The sequence below is a fragment of the Aquila chrysaetos genome, chromosome 26, assembly GCF_900496995.4.
Source record: "Aquila chrysaetos chrysaetos chromosome 26, bAquChr1.4, whole genome shotgun sequence".
NCBI lineage: Eukaryota > Metazoa > Chordata > Aves > Accipitriformes > Accipitridae > Aquila > Aquila chrysaetos.
The window spans coordinates 4,529,760-4,556,380 of record NC_044029.1 but is presented as its reverse complement, the minus strand read 5'-3'; the positions used below and the strand labels follow the sequence as shown (position 1 = coordinate 4,556,380).

The window sequence follows — 26,621 nt, the reverse complement described above, 5'->3', positions numbered from 1 at the left end:
CTAGCCTCCCCCATCTCAGGAGTCCCCATCACCCCCTTGCTCAAGCATAGCTCCTGACTGCCCCTCCTGCCTTGCATCCTGAGGCTCAGGACCTTGCCTCTGCAAGGTCTCTGTGAAGACCCTCTGATTTCCTGGTCATCCTCCCTGATTTTTTGCAGTCTGCTTGCCTGGGATGGTTTGTCCACCTAGAATTGCTATGCAGTGCAACAAATTAAAAAAAAAAAAACCTCATGAAAATAAAATTTTGGAACAGTTCATCTCCTCGTTCCTTAGCCCTGATAAAAGCTTGCTGCATGAACCAATATTTAAGTTTGTTACCCTCTGATATAATAAAAATTGATACAGGAAGTTGAAGGGTGGTGAAGTTAAGAAAGAAGACTGAGGTTCCAGAAGTCTTTTCCCCTCTAGGAAAAACATCTATGTATTGTTCCAGTGTTGACTGTTGCTATACACTGTTCACAAGTCTTGTGTCCTTTTGTATAGCTGCATCTGTTCATTCACTCTGATGCTCAAACCCTTTATTCTTACTTTTTGGCCAGCTGCAATATGTTGAGTGCTGCGTGAGCTAAAAATGCTGCCCTTGCCTCTGAGGCACGCAATGTAGAATAATGAGGAAGAAATCAAGACAGAAAGTAGCAGTGTGAATATGGCTGCTGCAGCTGGAATCATACGGCATTAAATCTGAAAATGAGATGCAAAATAGAAAATGAGTATAAATACTTTTCTTGCCAATAACCAAACAGCATAGGGAGGTGAACTTAAAAGCAAAATACAGGTTAATTCAGGAGATCCGTAGGCTTACCTGTGCATGTGAAAATTTTGGGGGGCTATAGAATAGAACAGAGGGTGGAACTGAAGAATTAAAAAAAAAGAAAGGTTTTCTAGAGCAGCATTGTCTTCTCTTTTGCTTTTCTTATTTTTGTACGAGCCCAAAAATGTTACAGGATCAACAGATAGGTGATGGTGGAGATGACTGACTCTTCAAGTATAAAGGAAGCTTGGACTCTAAATGCATTTTAAGGATGGATTTAGCTGTGAAAGAAAAAGCTTGGGAAGGCCCTACAGTGCTGTAACCCCATTAGTCACAGTGGAAGAGGTAAAAGGGCTTGTTAAAAAAATAAATGCACATGGAAAAGGGGTGACAGAAGGGTGAAAGCAGCAGCTGCACCCTGGAGGGAATGGGCAAGCTGGAGAAATAGGTTGCAAAAGAGAGAAGGCAATTTTTGTTGTGACTGCCCACCATCTAAATTTCCCCTCTTCTTATCTGTATTAGCTCAATGTCATATTGACCCTCCCTCTAGCAAACAGAATGAGGGGAGGAGGCTTCCACACTTGTCAGTATTGGTTCTTCAGTCAGATGAGGAGGATGCACTGATATGACACTAGTTATTTTACTAGTATGTGGGTCAAAATAAAATCTGGCAGCAAAGCTTTTCAGAGGCTGGGTGAGTCCTCCCCTCTTCTGTGATCTTATTGTACAGAGTCTGCGAGGTGGTTTGTTTTCCTTACGCTACTATACGGTGCACTGCAGGAAAAAAAAATTCTAATTCTGATGGAAATCAAAGCCTGGAAGCTTCACCTCCTTACTCCTTTGTGCTGGAGTTTGTTACGCTCTGATCTAATAAAAAAGTGAGTTAACTTTTTCCACCTTAAAATGCTTGCAATCACTTTTTCCCCCCCATATCTAAAACAGATCTCCATGGTACTGGAGTCTCATGCCTAAGTAGGTTTTACTGAAGTTCTGTGCAAGTACATGACAGTTCCTGTGTCTTCTTCCTGCTGCATGAAAAAAAATAGTATCTTTAAATATGAAAGTTAATCAAGTCTTCTTTTACTCCAAGTAGTTGTTCTTGCAGGCTAATTAAAATAATTCAGATGACTGAAAAAGATTTTAATTGATTTAGGATTGCAGTTCAGAAAAAAAATATTTCTCTGTGGAAAGACTTTTTGGGGTTAAGCCAGAATCCTAGCATGCAAGAGTTGAATTCAGCTGTTACTGTGTTATGGATTCGCTTCATAACTTTGAGAAATGCCTTCACCTTTCTGCAAAATGTCAGTTTTAATGGTCCACTCTCACACTTTGACTTGTGCATTAAAGCGAAATAGGTTCTTGCGTTCAGAGGGTTTCTGTAGGTTTAGGAATCCGTCCTTGAGGCTGAGATGCTGGGCTTTGTAAGCTTGTTCCCAAGGACATGGCCCTATGTGAGCTCTTCCCCCCACGTCCCATGCCTGCTGCGCCCTAGTGCCAGCGCTGGCATCTGTGCAACCACATGTTCATGTGATGAGGAGAATGACTCAAATGAAAATTTAGGTAGGTAGATGGATTTACAGACCATTTTCTAGGCACATTGTTTCCTTAACCAAGCTCACTGGAAAGCATTATACTAATAGAAGGGAAGGGGAGGTAGAGCTTGGCTGGGGTTGGACCCATTTGGAGAGCAGGTGGCATCACACCTTTGGCAGCATCTGCCATGGAGATTGACTTAAAGCAATTACAGGACTGCAAAACTGAGATACTGCTTGGTAGGAAGATATCTGGGCTTGTAGGGAGTCTGGGCAGAGACCATCTTTCACCTGGTGAATGACCTTATTCTCGCACATCAGGGCTTACTTTCAGCACTTGGTCATCTACAGTTGGGGTTATTTGGTTTGGTTTTTCCTTCGACAAGATATTGAGATTTCCTGCATGATGTTTTCTTTCATGAGCTGCTTACACGTGTTTGTCACTTAACTTCCTCCAGCTTGGATAGAGAATTGTAGGTAACATGTTGATTTTAAAGTTCACGCAGGTACATTTATGTTCCCCCTGACATGAACTTTATGCTGCTTTATCTCAGTTTTATATTTATGTAATACGCAAGTCTCAACTTCCTTTAGTGTAAAGCAGGAAACCAGAAAGGGGAGGATGAAGCTCCTCGTTTTCTGACACACACACGCGCACGCAAAAAAAAAAAGAGTCCATGTGTTTGAAGTGCCTCCTTTCTCCAGAATATTTGCATGCCTTTGAAAGTGGTTGCTGAGTGTATCTGCAGCCTTCATGGTAGGTGCAGTCAGGTGATGGCAAAGCATGGCTTCATTGAGAACTGGCAATTCAGAATAAGCCCAGGGCATTATGCCCCCAAAAAAGAAAAGTTCTGTTGCAAAGTAACTTGCTGCTGTTAGGCCAAGTCTGTTTCCCACTGAGGTCAGTGATTTAGCTGCGGTAGATGTAATCTTTATCACAGATGTGACCAGTTGCTGTGTATAAAAAAAGAAGTAGTTTCATGTGCCATTTCCAATGATATGTTGCTCTGAAATTGTGTCAGAATTAAAATGTTACCCAAAATATTGTCTAAAGTTGAGTTCTCTGAGAATCTTTCCAGGGATTCTTCTTTTTCTTTTTCTTAATGTTTTGCAGTATAGGTGAATGATTTTGTAATAGCTTTCTCTTATATCTGATTTTCAGGAGGCACGATCAATCAAGAAATTACCTACCTTGATTCACTCTGGATTAGTGGCTGTTTATGGCACAGTTGTTTTGAATCAGATAGTTCTCTTTTTGGGAACAGATGATGGACAGTTACTGAAGGTAAGATGAGTGTGGCAGTTCTTCCCTTCTCCATCAGCTGCTGCTGTGTTCAAGTGGGTAAATGTTTCCTGGTTTAGGCACTGTATTATAAACAGATATAACCTCCTGAATCTCCATTTCTTTTTTGTTTGTTTGTGAAGTAACTGCTGTATTGTTACTTGGAGAGCAAGATAACTTTCAAAAGCAATTATGTACCCTGCTTAAAATTCATGGAAACATTTCATTAAACTGCTAATGTCCACAGTATCAATTTATGGACTGTGGAGTTCTCAGTTACTCTGTCTTTTGTTTCCTACCTTGCTTTGATTTTTGCAGCAGAAATATTAAATATTGTTAGATTTTGGAAGCATATTTATTTGTTTGTTAGCCTATCTGTGTGATGTGAATAGCTGTCCGATAGAAAAGTCAGGATTCGTTTTGCCTTAGGTTCTGAATAGTTGACCTACACTAACTTAAATCAATCACCTGGAAGTGAAAGTCACCTTTTCTCATTATCAAACTTTTCAACCATCCAGTCAAATGTCTTTTATACTTTAATTTTTTTCTGGGTTTTGCAAGAATGTGCATTTCCTGTGTACACTGAAAAGCATGACTCTCATTTTTTGTTTTCATTAAGCAAGCAGTTGGAGAGGAATATAGTAGAGAGCTTGAAAAGCTTTTACCCATTTGATTTCACTGTGCTTTTGATAATGAAAAATGAGCTTGAAGTCTTCCGTGTCTGCTTAGCACGGTGGAGAATATGAACATATCTCCCTTGTTTAATCATGTTTATGGAAACCCTTATATCAATGTTGGTGTTCTTATTAACTTGCAAAATAAAGTTTCTGTGGTCTCCGGTTCTCTTGAATTCTGTGCCAAGGGTGGTGGGCAACTGTAGAGTTGGGCAAGGTAAGAAAAAGAAGTACCACCTCAGATGCATACTTACAGAAGCCACAAAGAAACTTCTGTCTTGAAGTTTTTACGTTATGGGTGTCTGGATGTTAATTTGTTTTCTGAAGGCTAATACTTTCTTCTCCATTCATAGGAGTACTTAACACATTATGACTTTGGGATATAGGCACCTCTTCCACGTTGAGTTTCTGCATCAGTCAGGAACGTATTTGGTGGGAGGGATGTTTCATACACTAAACTAGTGCCAGATTCAGTGCAAAAAGTGTCTGGCCTGGATTTTGTTGAAATTCTGTTCTGGTGATCTTTTACTCCATCTTTCTGCAGTGTGAGAGCCAGTGCAGTAGGTGAATTGAATCAGGGCTCAGTAAATCATCTCAGAAGCTCTGATGTAGCTGAAACTAGGTTTTTGTTTAAAATGCTGACTGATCAATAAAAGGACTTGTGAATAATTTGATTTCATGTGTTTTAGGCTATTCTTAATGAGCATATGGAATCTAATTGCCCAGAGGTTTTATATGAAATTAAGGAAGAAACCCCCATTTTTCCCAAACTTCGACTTGATCCAGTAGATAATAACTACATCTATCTGTCCTCCGCCAATAAGGTAAGCACAATATTAAATAAAATAATAAGTTCATGTGAACTACTGCTTTAAGGATTTCTGCCACTTTATAAGTGAAGCATCAGTTTGGGTCAGAGTTAGACCTTAAATATCCAAACTGCAGTTACCAACTTCACATCTAATACCTAGTTATGTTGTCTAAGTTTGGGCTGCACTTCTGCAGAGCTCAGAAGAGCTTCCACTGTCATGGTGCTACCCACTGTCGCTATGATCTAGCAACACCCTTAATCCCATGCTTATTTTATGTCATTCTGTCGAGGGAGTCTTTCTTTCTCTTTTTCCTGGAAGCATCATGCAGAATCAAGCTTGGAGGTAGCAAACAAAACTTGTAGACTCTTTGGAGATGGAGTTCTTCTGAATTAGAAATCCAGGTATTGGTAGGCCAGGGTTTGCTAGTCAGTCATGGAGTTTCTAATGGGGAGAAAGCTCTTAATCTGAGAGGTGGATTTGAAGTTTTAGTTCTGCTGAAATAAATTATAAAATTCTCATTGTCTTCAGTGAGGCATAGACCTTAAAGAAACCAAACCAAACCAAAACCACAATCAGAAGTGATTAATGTGTATGCATAGTGAGGCCAAGGATTTCAGCAATCACTGGGAACTACTGCATGTGAGCAAACATGTCAGAGCTGCATGTCAAGCAGAGAGCGGCTCCCAGGAGCCGGTGCAGTTGTTGCAGCACATCCTGCAGCAGGGCTGCTGAGCATCAACTCAGCAAATTCCTTTGTCTCACCAGCAGCAGGGAAGATGGCAGTGAAAACATAAGGGCTGGCTGTCCATCTTAGCTGGACAGGATTTCACCCAGCACTTTATTACCTTCATTTACAATAAAATCACTTTTCCAGCAGTGAACATAGCATTTTAGCCTGCCGTCTGAGAGAGTGGGTAAGTTAGTAGGAGAACTCCTGACTGATATGAACCATCTATCACAAATGCAGAAGGAATAAAAATTTCATTCAAAAGTATATGTAGATATTCAAAGAAAAGACTTGAATTTTCTTTAGCTTTGGTAAAAGAGCAAGTTGTTATAGAGGAACAACAGCTTTTAGGAATAAATGCTTCTGTCTGATCATCTCTTGGAACTTAAATAAGGCTTCTACACTGTCTTTTTTAGCTTGCTGATAGTCTGTGGTGTTGGCTGGTACTGAACCGATTATCTCACACACCTTCAGATAAATTGAATTTTACAAGATAAGGCTGGAAAAAACAGTAAATATGGTTTTGCAGCGAGCCATGTATCCTTGTTCACAAAATGTAGGAACTTTTAATTCTTGCAAATTTGTAAAAAAATGGTTTGAATTAGGAATATTTTTCTTACTAAGATTATTAATTAACATTGTTATTAATAACGTTATTTGTATTCAGTATTTGTAATCAGCTTTCTCTTTTTCTTTTTCCTTTCCTTTTCTGAAAATGGCTGGCTAGGATATTCGAGCTGAATGTACAAGTATAGCTACATACAATATAGCCACAATTATCTATATTTACTTATTGAAATGGCATTTTCATGCATGCTAAGTAGTTGCATGCGTTTGTTCTAGTGTGCACATGCAGTAACCTGACATGGTGATGCAAACACAGATGCATTTTGTTTTGCGCATGCATTTTTGGATGCAACTTCATCAATCATGTAAAAATCTTGGTTCTGATGAGAGGAAAACGGTGTTCTGCTAAGCAGAGCATTATTTGTAAAATATACCTCCTTTCTATTGTTATCTATAATTCACTATGCTAATCAGTCTTTCTTGCATTAATCTGTCTATGCTGGCCTTTGAGTAGTAGAACCAAATTGTCATTGTCAGAGGTGTTTCATCATCTGATGGCGAAATACAGCGTGTGTAAAATAGGCTGCATATTTCTATCCAAAGGTCTTCTGGCAGAGGGGAGTCCATAAGGAAATTTCCCCAAAGGGATTGTGCTTGGTTGCTCTTGGATTTTTAATGGTAACCCTCAATTTCCCTGATTATGGAGGTTCTTTTAATTCAGTATGTTATTGCATTCTTTGGTTTTAGGTGAGAAGAATACCAGTTGCAAATTGCGGTAGATATGTTTCCGAGCAAGAATGCTTATCTGCAAAGGATCCCTACTGTGGGTGGTGTTCTTTGAATGAAAGGTATTTTTTGGTATTTTAGACTTTCATATAAAAGCAATGCATTATTAGTCAGTGTACATTTTGACTGGCTTGGGGCTATTCAGTATCAAGATTGTATCTACTGAATTTTTATGGAATCAATCATAGCCATAAATGTGAGTCATGTGAAAGGGAGCTCTGCACCTTTTAAAGACTGTGTTAACTCTCAGATTTTTGAGATCTACCCATAAAATATATGTTGGGCTAAGAAGAAGAAATTATTTTGGTTTTACAATTCCAGATTGATTGAGAGATAAAATTGTATACTCATGCTTGAAGCATCTTAATAGCTGGGAGCATCTTGTGTGTGAGAACGGGGAAAGAGTGCTCAGTTGTCTACAGTATTCATAGTTCCTTGCTTTGCAACCACTGCCTTTGGTTTAGGCCAGAGGAGAATTTCTTTCTAAACACTTCATCCTCACATTTGAGTCATTAGTTTTGCTGCTTTCTTTGAAGCAGGTTTGAAAGCTATTGTATGTCTTTGGCCTGGACTGGAGAAATTCCTGGGTCATCAAGCCTAGACTTGGTAATTGCAAGCAACCACATCATGTAAACCTACTCATAAACTAATCAAGGACCATCCTAAATTTAGATAGGCTTTTTGTCCTCCCTGCCATGGTTGTGTGGCTATCTGAGAGTCTCATTTTTCTGCTGGTTAAAATCTGTCTGCTCATTTTCATCACGTGCGTGTTCATGCACAGGTTATACTAATTTGTTCTGGTGCTCACATTGCCTTGGCTTAAATAGGTTTTCCCCCCTCCTTCACACTTACTCCTCAATGTTTTTGTGAAAGCAGTCTTTTTTCACTTTCATTTTGGTGTGCTAAAACTGCTAACTTCACTAAGATTCTCTCACATAAGACATTCCTTTGTTAACTCGACTCCAATAGTCCTTCTGTGAAGTTTATGTATCCTTTTAAAATAAGGATCACCAGGACTGTCATGGTATTCCAGAAGACATTTCAGCTGTGCCTTGCTCAATGGTGTTTAATCAGTCTGTCCAGGAAGCACCTTACTTAGTGTGTCCTGGGATCACAAAGATCTTTTTCATGACAGCATCACATTGATGGGCCACAATCATCCATGATCAAATAATGCCCCCAGGTCCTTCTCTTTGTTTGTTTTCTTTCCAATTGATGAGTTTCCAGTCTATAACACATATGGGTTGTGAGATTTTTATTGCTCTAAGTACATGTTCCTGTACTTTATGCTTTGAAATGTCATCCCATTTCAAGGCTATCCAAGTGTTCCTATGTGATATTCTCATCTTCCTCTGCATGGTAACGTTCCCAACTTTGTATCATCAGCAGATGCTGACAGTGTAAATCTTGCTTTATGCCAGTTCATCAGTGATTAAAACATTAAACAAAAGTGGCTATAAGATTAATTTTTGAGGAATTCCACTAGTAGCCTTCTTTTAGAAGCTTAATGCTACCCATTTTGGATTATTTCAATGTTAAGGTGATTTTGCTGAAGACCTGCTACTTTGTGTTTGCAAAGGTAGTTATTGGAAGAGAGTAGGTGTTTATTCTGTAATGTGTTTTCTTCAAACTCTCTTTTGCTACCTTGTTAGAAACTGTATATGTTACAGTGCTAAGCTTTTCAGGCTTTTAGTTACCTTATAAAGAGTTTGCGAATAACAGTTATTAGTCAGTAAATCCCCTGTTTATGAGGGGAATCACCAAAAGTTTCCATCTGGTTGAAACAGAAATAATTTACTCCTTTGGAGAAAAAATGAATTACTATAATATGAATCCTGTTCAACACCCACATAAGCTTTCACTGTTAAGCAGTTAGCATCATTAAATATTTGGTTTTGTGAAGAGAGAGCTCTGAGTGAAGCTTTAGAAAAAGAGGACGACAAGTTTTTAGCCAGTATTTTAATCAAAGTCCATACATGTCCACTAAAGCAATATATTCCATAATAATTTTGAGCTTGATGTTATGTTTTATACTCTTACTGGGAAATAAATTTTATATTAAGTATGCACTCCACTTTTTAATTAAAACTTACCAGCAGTGCTTCATTTTAAAGACGGTGTGAACTCAAATCCAGTATTTTGATGAAAAAAGCTGCACATGTTATTGCAAGTGAAAACAAAATGAAGCAAAATGTTTCTACTGTTCCTGTTTCTACTCTTTCTTCCATAGGGACAAATGTATAAATTCTCCTTTTCACTTACAATCATTCAAAACAATTAGTCATAGCATTGTGTGATTTCCCTTAATGTTTATAGATTTCCTATAGATGAATCAGATTTACCTGAAGTATGCTGAAATTATTCCAATACAAGGCACTGATGTTTTACATGTATTTTTCCATATGGAAATAACACAATATGTCTTAGTTATCTGACATGACCAGACTTACTTTTGAATTTGGTCAGTGTGTGTGACATCTGTGGACTTCATTCAGGGACTGGTACCTTGGAAAAGGAAGCCAAAACTTTCTCTGAAACCATGTTCTTATTCCATGAGGAAATTAGTATGCTTTAGCAAGGCAGAGAGGCAAACTCAGTAGGATCTGTAGCTAATACAAGATTAGTGAAGCAGAGACTTAAGTATGAATGAACTGGTATGCATAGGTATCGTGTTATCATAATGAAATAAGAGAAACTCAATTCCAATTGTGAAGAGGAATCTTTAGTAGTATAAAGAACTAGCTTGCTGTGAAAGATTAAAAAAAAAAATCCTGACTCTGCTTTTCTCAGTACACATACCTATGCATGTCTAAAATGTGATCCTAGGGTTTCATACCTTTTACTTTCATACTTCTGTAAGGTCTGGTCCAGTCCACCTTTCCAAGAAAGACAGACTTCGTAGTTGTCTGAGTCTGTATGTTAATTTTCAGAACCATGTTGTTCACAAATAATATTTATCTGTTATATTCATTCCAATGTGCTTGCAAAAAATATCAATTGTCTAAAAAATAGGGACATAACAAAATAATCTCATCTTTAGGTAAGTAGAATTCATGTTACTCTTGGCCTGTGCAGGGCACTTGAGAGAATACATGCTGAGGGTCATCAGATGCTGTACTACCCGCTTTGCGACTGCTTCCTATGAAATGACCGTTCCCCGTAGCACATTGTTTGAGTGTTAAAGGTTAGCTTTTAGAGCAACAAAAGACACATTTTTTCCTGGCAAGAAGACAAGCATGACCCTGGGTACTGGGTGGCATTACATTTTTGCCTTTAAACTCTTAGAGTCTTCATTGTAGATGAGGGAAAGAAGTTCACTGCTTGTGTTCCTCAGGCAGTCTAAGAAGGTGAATAACTTTGTCCTAGGACAGTTTTAAATATTCAGCTTTATAAACAGGTTTCTTCTTTAATATTTTAATGTTGGTGTCACTGAAATGCATACACTTATTTAGTGCCAATTATTGCGAGTGTGTTGCCTTGCATCTTCATCGTTATGATCCGCAGCCTGTCAAACTATAGGATGTCTCTCTCCCGTGCATCCTTGCCAGTGAGTTACCTACCCATACATATCTGAGCATCCGATTTATGCACATCTGTTGATGACAGATCCCGTCCACTGTGGTTCTAAAACTGTGGAGCTAATGGACCTTTGTGATCTCAGTAAGCTGAAGAGAGGTATAAATGAGACTAAAATTTGTCCTAGTTCAGACAGTTTGAAATATGTCAGGCATAGTCCCAATTTCTTACAGTATAGTTATGATCTGAATGTATTCAGATGCAAAGCCCCACCAGGTTCTTGTGCAGCAGGAACTCAGTTTCCTGAGTTAGACCACAAAGGAAGTGACCTTGTGCTTAACTGCATTCCAGTTGCCAATGTCTTGATCTACAGAGAAGATGGCTTTATGGTTTCCATGGTTTGTGGGGTTATTTTGGGCATTTTTGAAAGCAGTGGATATTTTTCTTGAAAGTCATTCTTGTGTTATTCCTTCTGGAGAGAAAACACATTGTTTGTGAAATACGTTTATACAGTGAGCTCCTCATGAAAAAGGTCCATGCTTTGCAAGTATGTACTAATTTCTACTTTTTAGTGAAGGAATAGTTCATTAAGGCACATGTCACTGCATGATTGAAGCTATACATGCGTCTATGTTTGGTAGAAAAGTAGTATTATTAAAACAATATTAAATGTAACATTTATTTATAAATATTCAATCTGAAAATATTAAGATATATGCAGCTGGCACTTACTTGTCTTTAATTGCTAGCTATATGGAATTACTTGGAGTTAACCTATGGTTTTTTTATTAGCTGTTCACAGCAGCCAGTATTTTAAGGATTCACCTTTCAAACTCAGTGATTGTCTATCTAATTTGTATGCTTATGTTCTCTTTTTCTTACCACATGTTTTTAATATGTGTAATCTTTGTAGTACTTGTATATCCAGTATTTCCTCATTCTTCCTTAATTTTCTGTTGTGTAGTTTCTGTTTCCTACAATTTGGCATCTATAACATTTTTATTTACTTTGTGTCATCCTACTTCTGAAATGGATTTTATTATTGAAGACAAGAAATCTATTTTGAATTAGTTTTTAACCAAGTGCACTGACATAAAAGGGAAAGATTACTGTTCACATCAGTGGACGACAGAGGAGAGTAGGAAGGAGGATGCATCTCATCAACTATACTCATTTGTAGCATAGCTCAACATCTGAGCTTCATCCCCATCTCCTCTTATACTCTTTGGAGTGAACGAGCAGCTTCTATAGTGTGATACATTTCATTTTTGTATGAATGTCTAAAATAGGTTAGGTGAATTGTACCCTGAAAGAGCATATTTCTCCTCACTGAGTGTAGAGGAAACTGGGGGGTGAGATCTAGAGCTGTACAATGGAGCAATCAAGTTGGGGGTGATGAATTCCATCCCAGGCTACCAAGTCCACTGTTACTGGCCAAGCATCTAATACTTGCTTGAGTCCCATTGACTTAATCAGGACCCTAGGGCATATATCAATGCATTGTAATTTATTTTGATAAGCAGAAGATTTTACTGATTGTTTTCCTCAAGCTTTTTGCAGTTATAAGCGTATTCCTGTAAAAAATCAATAGTGTTCCTGTAAAAAATCAATAACATTAAATAAGTTGAAGTACAGTGTCTGAAGTCAAAGCCACGATAAGGAGGCTAGTATAATTTTATGTATACTTTTAGGTGCACATTAAAAGAAAATTGTACACGTTCAAACAGCATAAAGGGTTGGTATAACATTTCACATGCACCTGATAAAGATCTGAAAATCCTGCTAAGTTTTCCTGCCAAAAATCAGGTATGTACACCCAGTTTTATGCGTGTTTGTTTATTGTGACTTAAAATGTGTCATTTTGTTGCTTATTGCAGCTTCCCTTCTTTTGTCACCATGTTCCATGTATCAGTCCCTCTTATCTCAACAATTGGCAAATGTATTGGAAATCCCAGTAAGTTGTATGTGTCAATCAGATAGATGTTCTCTTCCTCTCCTATAAAATGTGTCCTGAAGCTATACTTCATGATGTTGAGTCAAAAATTCACTATGCTGACAAAGGCAACGTTTCCATTGTATCACTTTATCAGCTATTTTAATATTTCCAGTGACTATATATCAAGTGCATTATGTAAGTTCTGAGCTTTGTAACAAGTTACAAAACGTTCACTGGGACACATATGCTAACACAAATGCATCTTTAAGTGTTTGATATTAGTATTTACTCAGTATCTGTTCACAGCACACACACAGCCTTGAGTATTTGATTATCAAGTATTATGACTGGCCACTTAATCTGCATGCTATTGTTTCTGGTTTCCTGATTGAATGCACTAATGTGATCATATTTTTAAAGCGCTTTCAGCCAGAAACAAAGGATAATTCATTACGAGACAAATTCTTTTTCATAATTAAGTGCACTTTGGTTGTGGATGCAAACGTTGTCTCTCTGTGAGGATTTGTACATTCTTGCTCAGATACTTTTAAGGGACTATAACAGCATATAACATTGTTATAGCAAAATTCTTGTTTTAAAATCCAAAATTATTCCAGATTGCTCCCCTAACATACCTTACAGGTCCATTTAATTTCTGGAAGTAAGCAATGTTGTTCCTTTCAGGACACTTTCTGTATTGCTTCTTCAGTTGGGAGAGGCCCTCTGCTTTGAGAAGCTACCTAGTGAATTGTCTGCTTCTGCCACAAAAAATTTCATTTTGTACATTTCATAGTTTGTAGTTTTCTGTAAAGACAAGGTGACGACTTAACAAGTACTACAAGAAATCTGTTGTGTTCTTGTTTTTATTGTTTTATAGGTTGCTGTGGCTGCAAACACAAGCAAAATCCTTACTTCCTGTATGATAAAAATTGTAACATCTGTTGAAATACTTTATGAAAATGTAGTGCTGAAAAACTCATCCTGTTTCTGCAATCTAACCACTCCGGTGATAACTGATAATGGTATGTTTTACTATTACGTGTATTTAATTCTTATTCACTGCCCTTTATTACTGAGGAGAACTGAGCATAAATACAGGCCTAATGAGTGTGAGAGAAGGTAATGCTTTTTGTTGAATGTCACTGAAAAAAAAAATTCATGTTTTGTCAAGTGATTTGAGTATAGTTACACTGTTCTTGATAATTAAAGATTTGTTAATATGGAATCCTTTCTAGAACTAGTAAAACATGTTAATCTATGGCTAGAAGCAGCTTCTTCAGTTCAGCCTATAGCAGTGCAGTATTTTAGCATTAGGAGTATATTTACATGGTGCCTTGATAACTGTCTAAGGAAACTTAAGATAGCTGCAATGACAGTCAAGCTGGCTGGAGCTATGGAAACAGTGTTGGTGCAGTGCTCTGCCTTGACAAAGTGACCCATCTTAACCCTTCTCTCATCTGCAAACAGAATTTGTTTTTGCAAAAAACTGCACTAGCATAAATAAGAGGAGAATCTGACTATGAATGTCTGTACAATAAATATCTTAACATTCAACTGACTGTTTCAACTTGACTTAGACACTTGTGAGAAAGTGATTGTCCCATGTAGAGGATTAGCAGAAAAATACATGGTTCAGGGGCAATTTGTCTGGTACATCTTTTTGACTCGATTTCATTCTTCTCTCTGAATTATTGGTTGAATCATTTTGCAATAATTCTTATACTGCTTTGTTCACTGGTAGTTCTCAGAATTAGAGACCTGAACCATTTGTATCGGACACAAGGTGCATGTGATCTGTTTTGTACCTCTTACGGGCAACTACAGGTTTTAGAATGAGGTGGTAATTTACTGAATGTCTAGACTTTTGAGCTGTTCTCTAGACTTTGGTCTCAAAGATCGGATGATAATCCTTCACAGTAGAGTCTTATTTGACTAATAGGAGGAAAGCATCCTCCTTGCATTGCTTCAAGGGTCTGTATAGAAACACAAAGCTTTTCTAATACAGGTTGACCTTGTAACTTTTTTAAAGTTGCGTATGTTACAATATGAAAGAGAGTTCTAATCTAAACTGAGGGACAAAGATAGTAAGCTCAGGGATACTATGTGCTCTTAAGTGACTTGAAGAGGAAACAGAAAATTCAGATAAATGCCTGCCTTTATCTTTTCCTAGATAATATAGCCCCCAAACCATGTAATAATCTGCATGGAAGTGATTCTCTTAAAATACCTTTGTGTAGAAAGAGGAACGAATTGTTAACCAGAACTTACAATGACCTGTTGTTCTGAAGAGTTCAGTGCTGCAAAGAGCTCTCTCTCTCGGGCACCCTTGCCCCTGAATGAGGTTCCCTGGAATACTGGGATCTCAGGAGCTCATCCTATGGCCTTTGTATGGGAAAAGTTCTTCTGGCATCATACAAGTGTTGTGTCAAGTTCCTGTCCAATATCAATTTGGGAATTGAGAATAAAAGACTTTGTCACTAGCAGGTGACAGCTAGGGTGATATCTGTGGGTATTCTGGTCTATTAAGCTGTCTTTAGTAAACACTATTAGTGGATTTTTAAGAGAGACAAATGCATTAGAGAAGAAAAAAATATCCTTTATTGACACAGTCCCAAAAGCCATGATTTCTTACAATTATGGAGTACATTGTTTTGGTTCTCTCTCTTCTTGGACTAAGGCTTTCTCTTACTCCATTAGCAGGTTTTCAGAGTATAGGGTTACGGAAGCCAGCTCGCCTTGCCTGTGCTTTGTGCCAAAGATGAGCCCTTTGACAGTGTTAACCATTTTGAAAATACCTGCTGCTCAGTGCAGTCTGGTGCATTTTGAAAGGTCAGCGCAGGCCATACAGAAAATAATAGGTTCCTTTAATTTCAACACAGACAAAATCAGGAAACCATATTTGACAGTGTTGTTTTTAAAGCATTTATACAAACTTAAAAGAGAAGACAAGCTCTACCAGAAGCAGATAAATTCCTTACTTTTACTTACTACTCCTAGTAAAATACTATTTTTCAGTAGCTCCTGGCTTGAGACCCCTCTCATATAATGTGCAAGTGATTTAGGCAATTTTGTGCCCAACATGTCAGATTTCTGCAGATATGTAGAATTCTGGAGATGCAAATAGGTGCTTGGTGAAGGATTTCAGAATATCTATGTGTGCTCATCCACATCTTCAAACATTAAAACACCTTTAAAAATCAGACTCTTTGCTCTCCATTTAGTAAGGTATTTAAGCATACGAACAGTCTCAAGGGCTGTTTCTAACAAGCAGTGCAGGTGACCTTTGCAGTGAGCACCCAAGTGCCATGCTGACGTGTGGAGCTAGGAGATACTTCTGATTTAACAATGTAGATGTAGCCAAAGCTGGTTTTCATCTGAACAAGCGAGCCTGTGATAAAGACAAAGCTTTCTCTGCCTTTGCAAGGTAGGCATACTTTAAATCTGTAACTTTCCCGGATTAAAAAGCTATCTACTTCCTAGCATAGGGAAGCCAGAAAAGTCTGCACACATGGGTTTCATTTGATCTCAAACAGTCGTTCATTTCACAGACGTACACATCTGCAGGCACACAGATGAAAGGGACCATGGCTTAAGTGGTATATATCTAACTCTACTTTTCGATGTGGTATTCTGCTCATGGGAGAAGATACTCTTTCATTCCACAGCTGCCAGTGAATTGTTGGTATAGTAATTGCTAGCTGAAATAATGGCAAATTGACTCATGCAATCATAAAAGATTTAAATAGGATGAAAATTGCTACTGCATAGATTACAACAGAAGACTCTGAAACCAAGTCTCTGAGACACAAAGAGAGAGAAGTATGATATGTTGGGGTCTCTTGCATTAGAACAGTCTGTTGTGTTAGAAGGCTTGAATTTGGGGTCTGGCTGTGCCACTGTGTGCTCTTCAGGAGATGATTTTATATACCTGCTCCATGGTAGCATTTCCTTATCTGTATCCTGACAATAACATTACTTTTGTATGTCATGCAGTGGTGGCATCGAGCTTAATTAATGAGTGTGTATAAAGGCTTGGAATAAATCAGCTGAAGGGTGCTATGGAAGGACAAAATCTAGTTATTTTTATCAGTCAAAAGTGTGAGTGAATGTATGAGAGAACATGCATACCATGTACAGAACAGCTGAAGGCACGTGAGCTTTCAACTCAGTTATTTTTTTTACAGTTATTTCTTGTAATATCCAGCATATGTCTAACAGTCACATTTTTCCAGATTGTCTAGTTCTTGAAGCATCGCTGTCCTCAAGCTCTTGGAATATCACACAAACGTTTCAGATGAAAAAGTAAGAGCCTGGTACCTACTGAAGTCCATTGAGGGGTTTGGGGCGGGGGGGGGGGGGAGAGGGCTGAAGTATGATCATTATTTTTTTGGTATTTATTAAGGAAATACATTTCACTAAACATAGTCAAATCCCTTTTCTTGGCCCATTTCCTCCTTCTCCTCTTTTTTTACTGTCCCTAGAAAGCTACTTGTTCTGATGACTTTTATTTAACGGGACCCTGGCAGCTAGCTGTGGGAGAGTCATTACAATGACTGAATTTATGACAAGTGCCTAAAGAGATAATAAAGGAAGTCACAATGACATTAAAATCCTTTTTGTCCTTGTGAAAAAGGTGGGCCCCTGGTACTCAGGATAAGACCTAGATCAGAGGAGTCAAGAGACTCTGTAAGAGTCACTTTATGGAGCTGTTTTTTAATAGAGCCAGATGCAATTTAGATATGGTCCATGGGTAACACGAATACAATTAAACCAGAAAGTAACCTCTAATCTGCTAATAGGAATAATGAATACCTATTGTTCTGTACATATTATTTTTCAGAGCCACGCTCTTCGTTAAGAGCTTGCAGTAGAAAGCATTTGTGCCCAGTACATGGCCTATGTGGTTGTTAAAACTTAGAAAGATCTGGCTAACATATGCTGTAGGTAACTACAGGGTTCCCATTCAGAACACTCCTCCCCTATACAAAGAGGCTAGTTCATAGGCACCTGTGATGAAATTGAACTCATGCTTTTTGGGAAGTGGCACATCACTTCCCTGTCCCTGGAGCAACACAGGGAAGGAGCTGTCTTTCTCTAAATCAGAGCATTTCTCAGCATGTGTGGAGAGGGCCTGTGCTGCTCTTGGCTCTCCTCCATGCTGATAGATGCATTGCTAAGCATGATAGGGACAAACTAGTCTCCAACAGGCATGTTTTTTGGTAGGGGAAGGCAATAGCAAACTAGCAATACTTGCTAGCACTACACACACAGAACAGAAGTTCAGGCAAGCTGTGAAAGAATCAGTGATGGTTTTCTCCCCTTTTCTGGTTTAAAAAGTACTATCTGGCCACATATTTGCTGGAGAGAACCACAGCAAAATGAAACCCAAAGTGTTCTGTCTGCTTCATGCTTTTTGGAAATTTGTGGCTCTCAGCATCTCAGCACAGATTGTATTTCATACTAAATTTGTCCTCAGAATAAGCACAACAGAACAATAGGCTTGGAAGGTAAATGCAGGTTATGTGTATTATGCATTTCATTACATGTTTGCCAGGTTGTTCTCTTGGGTTTGTGCTTTTTTCTGTCACTTGAAATTTCACATTCATGGTTGAATCTAGATGGAGTTCCTGTGTCTTACAAAAACTCTGGTTTCTGTGTTACCAGCTGCTCGCGATGTATACACATGGGAGAGTGTGCCAGCTGTAGTTGGACGAGTGTCTCTCCTGCCACCACCTGCCAGGTGAAGTTTGTTGGGGAGGACTAGAATCCCCTGTGATGCCTTTTCCTTCTATTTTTTACACCTGAGCAGCAATGTGTCTCTTTCTTTATCCTGACATTGAAGAAATGCTGATTTTTTTTTCAGGATAGTTGTAATGCAACTGCTTCCGAGGAGATCGCCACTGCACAGAAGACAGAGGTTAGTTAGCATTTTAAGATTGGTGTTATTGAGGTTCTGTGGGTTGGGGGAGAAATTTATTTAAAATGAAAGGACTTCGCAGGAAGAATAGAGTATGGATGAGGAGGCAGTCGGTTGGTTACATAGAAAGGTAAAGCAGAACTTGGATTGATACGATTTTTTCTTAGTGCTTTGTTGGTGCTTAAATGTACCAACAAAGATTTGCATTTCAGATCCAGGCATTGAGACAGTGAACACGACAATAGTCATGTGCCTCCCTCTAGATGCAGTATTCCCAATATTGCTTTAAATGCCAGAGTCCCTGTATGCTGGGTTTAGGCACTCCGCAGGAGCCAGCATGCTGAGGGCTGGAACGTGTAAGTGGACCAACAACAAAAAAACCCGAAGGAGAACACCTTGGACTTAATCTCCTGCCTAGACTTAAATGCATGTTTGAGTTCTGCTGTCACAGACGACTCTGTGAAACTGGGTTTCAGAGTCTCAAACCTCTTCCTCATTTTACATAGCCAGATCACAGCTTCTCCTGAAACATAGCTGCCAGGGGAGCAGAAGGAAGGGGAGGATGTGCCACCCAGTTTCTGCATAACAGGCAAGCGGCTAGAGGATGCATCCAGGAACTGAAATCCCTGGGTGTTAGTAAATTCCTGGTTCACACTTCGAGAAACATTTTCCTTGCTTCCAGGCTGTAGACAAAACTGGAGATGGAGCTACTCTCCATCCATCCTGCTCAAGCTGGATCACTGGAAAGGAAGGAGTGTCGCTGGTGCTGAAGTACCTTCTGAATTTGGTTGTTGAGTTCTCTTTTGAAACCATATAGACTGTATGTGAGCATAGTCTATACGATTTGCCTCGTAGGCCAGCTCTTTAACCTTTTGCTTCGTAGGCCAGCCCTCTAACCACGAGGTTATCCCTTCATTCTTTATGGTGCCAAAATGGTTTTATTTTCTCATAAAACTGAGCAGTCTTGTCATCAGTGGTTGCTTATGACATGCAGGTGTTAGGAAAGAAATGAGTAGTGAAGAGAAATTTGACTGATGAGTAAGTACATAGAGATTTGCTGCCTACACTTTTCGTTTCTGCTTTTCTGTGAGTGATAGCATGGTTGGTATAAATAGCAACTGTGTTCTTATCTCTAAATATTTCATTAGAACTACCCAGACTTTTACCTGTGAAGACAAGAATTACCTCTTAAATTCGGCTGTTCAGCTGAGGTTTCTTAAACAAAATCACAAAATCCATTTTGTTTTTCATAGAGACGAGTGAAATAATTGTGCTTCTGAGCATTAATATTCTGAATTTGGTCTGCATGTAAAGCATTACGGCTGGTGAAAGAACAGAGGAAATTCTTCTTTGCTCTGCTTCCAAGTGCATTAATCTGACATTGGTAAATAGTTGGAATTGCCTGGGAGATGGCTTTCTTCCACATGCCTTATCTTGGAAAGACAGTGATGGACAAGGCAGTGAAAGCACTAGAGGCAGTCCAAAGGCAGATGTTTATTTAGAAGTGATTGATCCATTCGGAGGGCTTGAAATTGCATTTGAAATCCTGTTCTCCTTTGACTGCTGGTGCTTTAAGGAGAACATACTGCATAGCTGAGAAGCAGGATTTGTGTTTTCCCACAACCCCAGCTGAGCATTTAGATGAATATACTTTTTTTTTCAGTGGCAGCCCCAGCCCTCCTCCTGACTCCAGCTGCTGGTTTCCATGCATGCACCTTCCCCCTCCCTGTGCCAGAGCAGCAGTCGGAGTGGTTGCACGAGTACGCTTGACTGGGGAACTGATGTGGCTGGAAATAACCGTCGTCTTTCAGCAGGTTATTTTTCATTTGGGCCAGTTCCCCGACGCAGTTCTTCGCGTGGCCTCGGGCCCCCACGCTAGCACCTCAGGAGGGGCCGTGTCTGAGCGGGGACGAGCTCCCCTCCGGGCTGGCAGAGGCTGCTTAACACCTGGGCTGCTGCCAGATATCTCGCTGTGGCCTGCAGCCATGCTAACCACACCTCTGAGGTTGTGGCTGCCACTGTTTACCCAGCCCCGGGGAAGCGTTAGGCTGTCCAGGGAACTGGGGGCTGCAGCTCAGAAATGTGGAGCTCTATCAAAGTTGACAGGGCTGTGCTGATTTACATTACCTGAGGATGTGACGCACGCTTGCTGTAGATCTCTCTGCGTGTTTACGCTGCTTCCATTGCATGCCTCGCAACTAGTGATTTTTATAAATATCCTTCTGCCTCTCCGCTGCCTCCCTTGCTGCCGGGCATCTCTCTCCCTGCCACGCAGCGACTGGAAGGTCAGCGGCTCTCTGGCCCTGTGGAATCGAGCACCGCAGAGCCCAGCGAGGACGCTTGGTCCCTCCCGCGTTCAGTGAGGAGATTCGTGGTTCCTTTGGCTGCCGAGGAAAGTGTCGCGGACCACGGCCGTCAAGCCGGGAAGCAGGCTCTTGAGTAGCCGAGGCCAGCTTGCCTCAGCGCTGCGAGTGGCTGCGCTGACGCCATGAGTCCGAGGCAGGACGCAGCGAGGGAGACCGCGTCGTGTAGCCGCAGGGAAGGCGTGATTTCAGGGGGGGCCTGAAACTTCCAGGGTGAACCGTTCCTCCCGCGATTTCTTCTTGGTGTGAGAAAAGAAGCAAGGCAGGCTAAGCCGAGCGCCCTGTGGTGTGTGGTGCCTGGCAGAGAGACGCGTGGGAGCCCTGAAGCGCCGCAGCGTCCTGCTGCTCGTTGCCCTCGCTGGGCCTCAGAGCCCTGATGCAGCTCGGGGGCGATCTCTGTGTGTTTGTGTGACACTGCGTTATTCCTCTGCTTCAGGGCTCCCTGCTGGTTACCAGTGAGAGCCCCAAAGCGGTGGTTTCCTTCTTTCCGTAGTACTTGGCTTCTGGGTTTGTGTGAGGATATTGACTGCCTGCTGGAGGCTGCGCACAAGCAGAGGGATGGGACGCGGGTGGAGAAAAGCACTGGTTCTTCGCTGGCTTTAGTCTCTCAGATTTCTGCTTCGGTTGTCCTGCTCGCATACTAAGGGTTAAACTGATCGCCAGATCAGGGTGGGAGTGAATTCTCCCCCTCGGGCTGTTTGTCAGGGGTTTCCTTTGCCCTCCTCCATTATCCATACCAGAGGTCACCTTGGAGGCCCTTTTGCAGGCCCTCTGGCCCCAGCCTTTGCACTCTCTTGCCCTTTCCTAAGGCACAAGTTGCAGCTTTCGATCAGTGTGACAGGTCTCACATTTGCTCCGGCGTTCAGCAGGCCGTGGTAACGTGGGGACAATGTGCCGGGGACCTTTCTGAACTGGGCAAAGGCTATGTTTGCAGAGGATGGTGATGTGACCCCAGTGGTCCCCCTTGGCCGCCAGCCCGAAGTCTTGGTTCTGCTCTGGGTACATGAAAAGATCAGCGGGGAGAAAAACCCTGTGGAAAGGACTTTCCTAGAGATTTTGCACCAGCGCCCTTCTCGGGGTCAGGAAGGCTGAACTGTCCACAGGTGCACAGCAGAAATTGGGATGATCACAATACTCTAAAAACTCACTTTAAACTAGTATTATAGGCAGTCTAAATGCAAGCTAGGAAATCATTTGCCTGAGAAGGTCCCAAACAGTTTCACATGCAGATTTTCCTGGTTTTTTGAATGTTTTCAGTTTGTTGTCTGAAAGATACACAGAGAGGAAACCGTCTGTGTGATTGTAAAACTGGGGAAGCAGCAAAACTGATTAAACACGAGATGCTGTCAAATGTACCAAGTAAATCCACTAGGAAAAAATCTCTCTTCTTGCTCGGTAGTGTTAGTAAGTTAGAATAAGTAAATATAAAGATACATAAAGAAAAGCATGGTTTAAAAATTGGCCACATTTCTGCAAGATGGTGACAGCATCAGAGCAAGCTAGGATTATGCTTAAATGCTGGAAAATAGATTTGTAAACTTCTTAGCATGAGAAATGGGATACCAAAAAATCCCTGCAGTTGTGTTGTACCTTTAGTTCTATGTATGACATTGAAAAGACTTTTTAGTAAAGCTAATTCTGGGGCTCTTTCTCAACTTTTCATTCTAGGGTTTGACCCTGCTTTCTCTTTTCAGGTCACGAGAGATACCACCATTTGTTTCTCTGATCTCTCATAGTGACAGCACCATGGGTTTTGTCTTGCGTTGTTTCTTAGTTCTTCAAGGGTCACACAAAATGTATTATTTCAAGCTGGGTTTTTATCACACTTACCTTCCAGTATTTCAGATTGTGATTCCTTTGGGCAACTTTGTTATGAGATAAATTGAAATATAAAATATGTAGGTAAAAATTGTTGGCTTGTAAATAAGTTGTAATTGACAGTACTTCCCAGGATCAAGCTTAACAAGATTTGAAATTAATAAGAAAAATGTATCCCGGTGCCATAAAACCTGCATTCCTGAATGGTGGTTGTTTTTGCAGCTGTTGTTTAACTGCCTAGGCTTTTTATAACCCAATTTTGTTTTGCTTTGATTTCTAATAGCATATCAGCATTCATTCCATTGAACCTCTGTGGATTTCTACATTAGGCAAAAGCGAAGTAACAGTCAAAGGAGAAAACTTTACACATGCATCAGGCATAAAACTGATACTGACTGGAATCACTGGCTGTAAACCAGACATGTGAGTTAACTATTTACTTTGCATGGTGAAAATTATGCCCATTTTGCCCTAGCAGTACAGTTGCGTGAACAGTTGTCATGGACCTCTCCTCAGCAGAGGGGGGATGTTTTGCACTCCTTTAGTTATACTTCCACTTTAAATGCCCGAAAGATAGAAATGGACTTGGTGTTTGGGTACAATGCAAGGGATGGGTGGGTAGGTGGGCAGCTCTCACCAGTAGTTATGGCAGTTCTGTACCTGTGGCCCGCTGTGCCTTGCAGCAGGCAATGAGAAGTTATGTCACAGGAAAACCTCAGCTTTTGTTCAACTCTCCTCTGCTTCAAAATATCCCCCATATATTCTAGGATTTTGCTTGTGAAAGCATAGACATCGTGCCAGGGAAGGGAATCTCTCATGCAATAGCGTGTACTTTTCTCTGTTGATGATTGCACAGTGTAAACCCCTAGATAATTAGGCTATCTTATTCTGAATTGGTTGTTTTCAGGTGCAGCTGCAATGGCTGCCTGTGATTACCAAGCCCATTTTACACAGCTAGCACTTGAACAAGTATTCATGTGGTACAATTCAATTTTTAGTTCAACCATTAATTTCTTGGGGATCACAGAAAACAAAGGAAGAGAAGGGTGGAGAGTGGGAGAGGAGGGAGAGAGAGGAAGTAGAGACAAAGAGGAAGGAGAGAAAGGGAGAAAGGAGGGGGGGAGAGAGAAAAAGAAGGAAGAAAAGGAAACTGATGATTCTCACTCTTGACTAGCTAATGTGTTGGTAGCACAGAGAAGTACACAGCAAAGTACACCGTTTACATAGCAAAATCACACATTGCATTACATAGCCTCATCCCAAGGCTGTAAGACCGCTATCTGTACCATCTTCTGTGATTATTGTGACACATAGCAACTTCATTCAAAAGATGCCTTACTTTGTCTCTTCAACTCCCTGCTCTCTCTTTCCACCTCCATCTGGCAGCTCAAAGAGAGATTCATTCCTCTTCTCTCATCCTTTGCTTTAGGTTATAGGCTTTGTGTAGTAACACCAATGAGTGGCATAGTGGCATCTGTGTTTCAGCATCTGACTGTTTCCTTTCTCCTCCAGCGTTAAAGTTAGAAATGTGCTAAACGATACACAAATGACATTTGCTCTCCCACCAACACGTAAAGAGGCCAAAAGTATATGTATACAGGCTAATGGGAAAAAATGTTCACCACCAATGACTCTACATTATGTTTCACTGCCATCGTGTTTTGGAATCACACCAAATACCTCCTGGATCAGGTAAATTTGTCTTTCTATACTTTTTATGTATTTATTAAAATGTAGTCCCACTGAGTCAATACGAGCCTCCTTCCTTGGCCAGACTGCAGCTGATGTAAACTTGGATGACTGCTGTAACCTGTTGTGGAGGATGAATTTATGCTGGTGAACTGATTTAACATTTTAACATACAGATAGGATCATGATAGCTCCAGGACAGATTCTGTGTTCTGCAGGATTCTGTGAACTTCTTCCTGCCCACCCTAAGTCTCCTTTGTAGAAGTCAAAAATAGTCTCTTCATACAAAAGCTAAATCCAAAATATGGGTAGCATGCATAAATTCAAACTCCAATTAACTTTGATTTCTTGATACTAATATACCCTTCACCTCCGCAACAGTGTAAAGTATCAGTGAATTGGAAATGAAGTGAAAATAATCACCACTGCAGTGATACACGCAGACTTGCTTTAGGACTGAGTTCCCTAAAGCCAAAAGAGCCCTTTTCAAGCCTCTGCTCTGTTCTGTGGGAGACTCAGCTCCAGTGAAAGACTTACAGGGTGGTTTTAAGATATTCCCAGGCACAGGTTTCCACCTGTCCCTCTGCCTGCACAGCTTTTACCCACTTTCACATTCTTAATCTGATATCTTGGTGTCAAGCAGTGGCAAGTGTGGATTTGAGGTAATAAGTTGGGCTAGCAGCTGCAGCAGCTGAGCAGCTAGGATGCATGCCCTCATTTCCAGGTGAGAGGCAGCTGGAAATTAATAATACCTTAAACCACTGCAACTGTGTACAGCAGAGATTGTGAGCCAGAGCCCTCAGACACAAGCACCATTGTGTGTGCTGAGACAGATGGTCTGAACACTGCCGAGAATGTTTCCTGTGAGGTGCCCAGCACCATCAGTTCGTCCTGAAGAAAGCAAGAATTAAGCACAGGCAGGGCTCCTCTGAGGCAGTGAAAGACCATGATGCTCTTTCTTCAAGACAGATTATTAAATCATGGTCTAGTTCTTTGGCTGCATGAATAGAAAACAAGGTGGAAAGTCCGTGAAAAGGAGTATGCATGTGTATGCTATCAAGTCTTTTGGTTTTGCGGTAGCAAAAGTATTTACCATTACATTATGAGGAAAGAATATAGCTCAAATTATCTTGTCCTGCAATCTGACTTTATTACACTGGCTGCTACCAAAGCAAAATGCACATGGGTAGTTTATTCATGGCTGAAGCCTTAATACAGGACTTACTACCTGTTTTCCCACAGATATTAATCTCCCCCCCCCCCTTTTTTTTTTTTTTTACAGTGGTGGTCGCAAAATTACTACTATTGGTAGAAATTTTAATGTGGTGGACAGTGTGATTATTTCAGACGACCAGAGATCAAACCTCACTGTAAGTCTTAATCTCCTTTACAATACCAAATAGAGGACTCTTGAGGGATTAGGCTTTGTTCCTATGGTTTCGGGAGAATCTCAGTATTTTTTAAACACTTGCAGGCACACATCAGTCACCCTGCTGAAATAAATATGACCACTTGTAGGATTACAGTTTGTTGTGGTTTAACGCCAGCCAGCAACTAAGCACCATGCAGCCACTTGCTCACTTCCCCCCCACGCAGTGGAATGGGGGAGAGAATTGGAAAAACCCCTAAAACTTGTGTGTTGAGATAAAGACAGTTTAATAGGACAGAAAGGAAGAAAATAATAGTGATAATAAAAGTAATAATAATAAAGTGACAACAATAGTAATAAAAGAATTGGAATATACAAAAGTGATACACAATGCAATTGCGCACCACTCAGACGAATTCCCAGTTAGTCCTCGAGCAGCGATCCACCCCTGCCCCCTGCCAACTCCACCCAGTTTATATACTGGGCATGACATCACATGGTATGGAATACCCTTTTGGCCAGTTTGGGTCAGCTGCCCTGGCTGTGTCCCCTCCCAACTCCTTGTGCCCCTCCAGCCTTCTTGCTGGCTGGGCATGAGAAGCTGAAAAATCCTTGACTTGGTCTAAACACTACAGAGCCAAAACTGAACACATCAGTGTGTTATCAACGTTCTTCTCATACTGAACCCAAGGCATGACACTATACCAGCTACTAGAAAGAAAATTAACTCTGTCCTAGCCGAAACCAGGACACAGTTGCACACATTGTCAGTACAAGATCATGGGTGCACATAAGGTACTCTCCTGCATTTTTCTATGCTCTAGAGTCTTGTTCGAAATCTGTCCTTTTTGAGTCTCCCCAACCTCCATATATGGGTCTGTT

The 26,621-nt window shown here is 40.4% G+C and overlaps 1 protein-coding gene across 1 annotated transcript in view; it reads left to right on the top strand.

The window, feature by feature from the left end:
- Positions 1-26,621, top strand: part of PLXNC1 (plexin C1) — a 71,700-nt gene that overhangs the window by 7,672 nt on the left and 37,407 nt on the right. Inside the window, exons 2-12 of the mRNA XM_030002582.2 lie at positions 3,446-3,568; positions 4,929-5,063; positions 7,093-7,193; positions 12,339-12,453; positions 13,461-13,605; positions 16,816-16,885; positions 18,248-18,323; positions 18,447-18,500; positions 22,965-23,104; positions 24,194-24,373; positions 25,653-25,740. Of these exons, the coding sequence (XP_029858442.2) occupies positions 3,446-3,568; positions 4,929-5,063; positions 7,093-7,193; positions 12,339-12,453; positions 13,461-13,605; positions 16,816-16,885; positions 18,248-18,323; positions 18,447-18,500; positions 22,965-23,104; positions 24,194-24,373; positions 25,653-25,740 (1,227 nt within the window). The remainder of the gene's footprint in view (positions 1-3,445; positions 3,569-4,928; positions 5,064-7,092; positions 7,194-12,338; positions 12,454-13,460; positions 13,606-16,815; positions 16,886-18,247; positions 18,324-18,446; positions 18,501-22,964; positions 23,105-24,193; positions 24,374-25,652; positions 25,741-26,621) is intronic.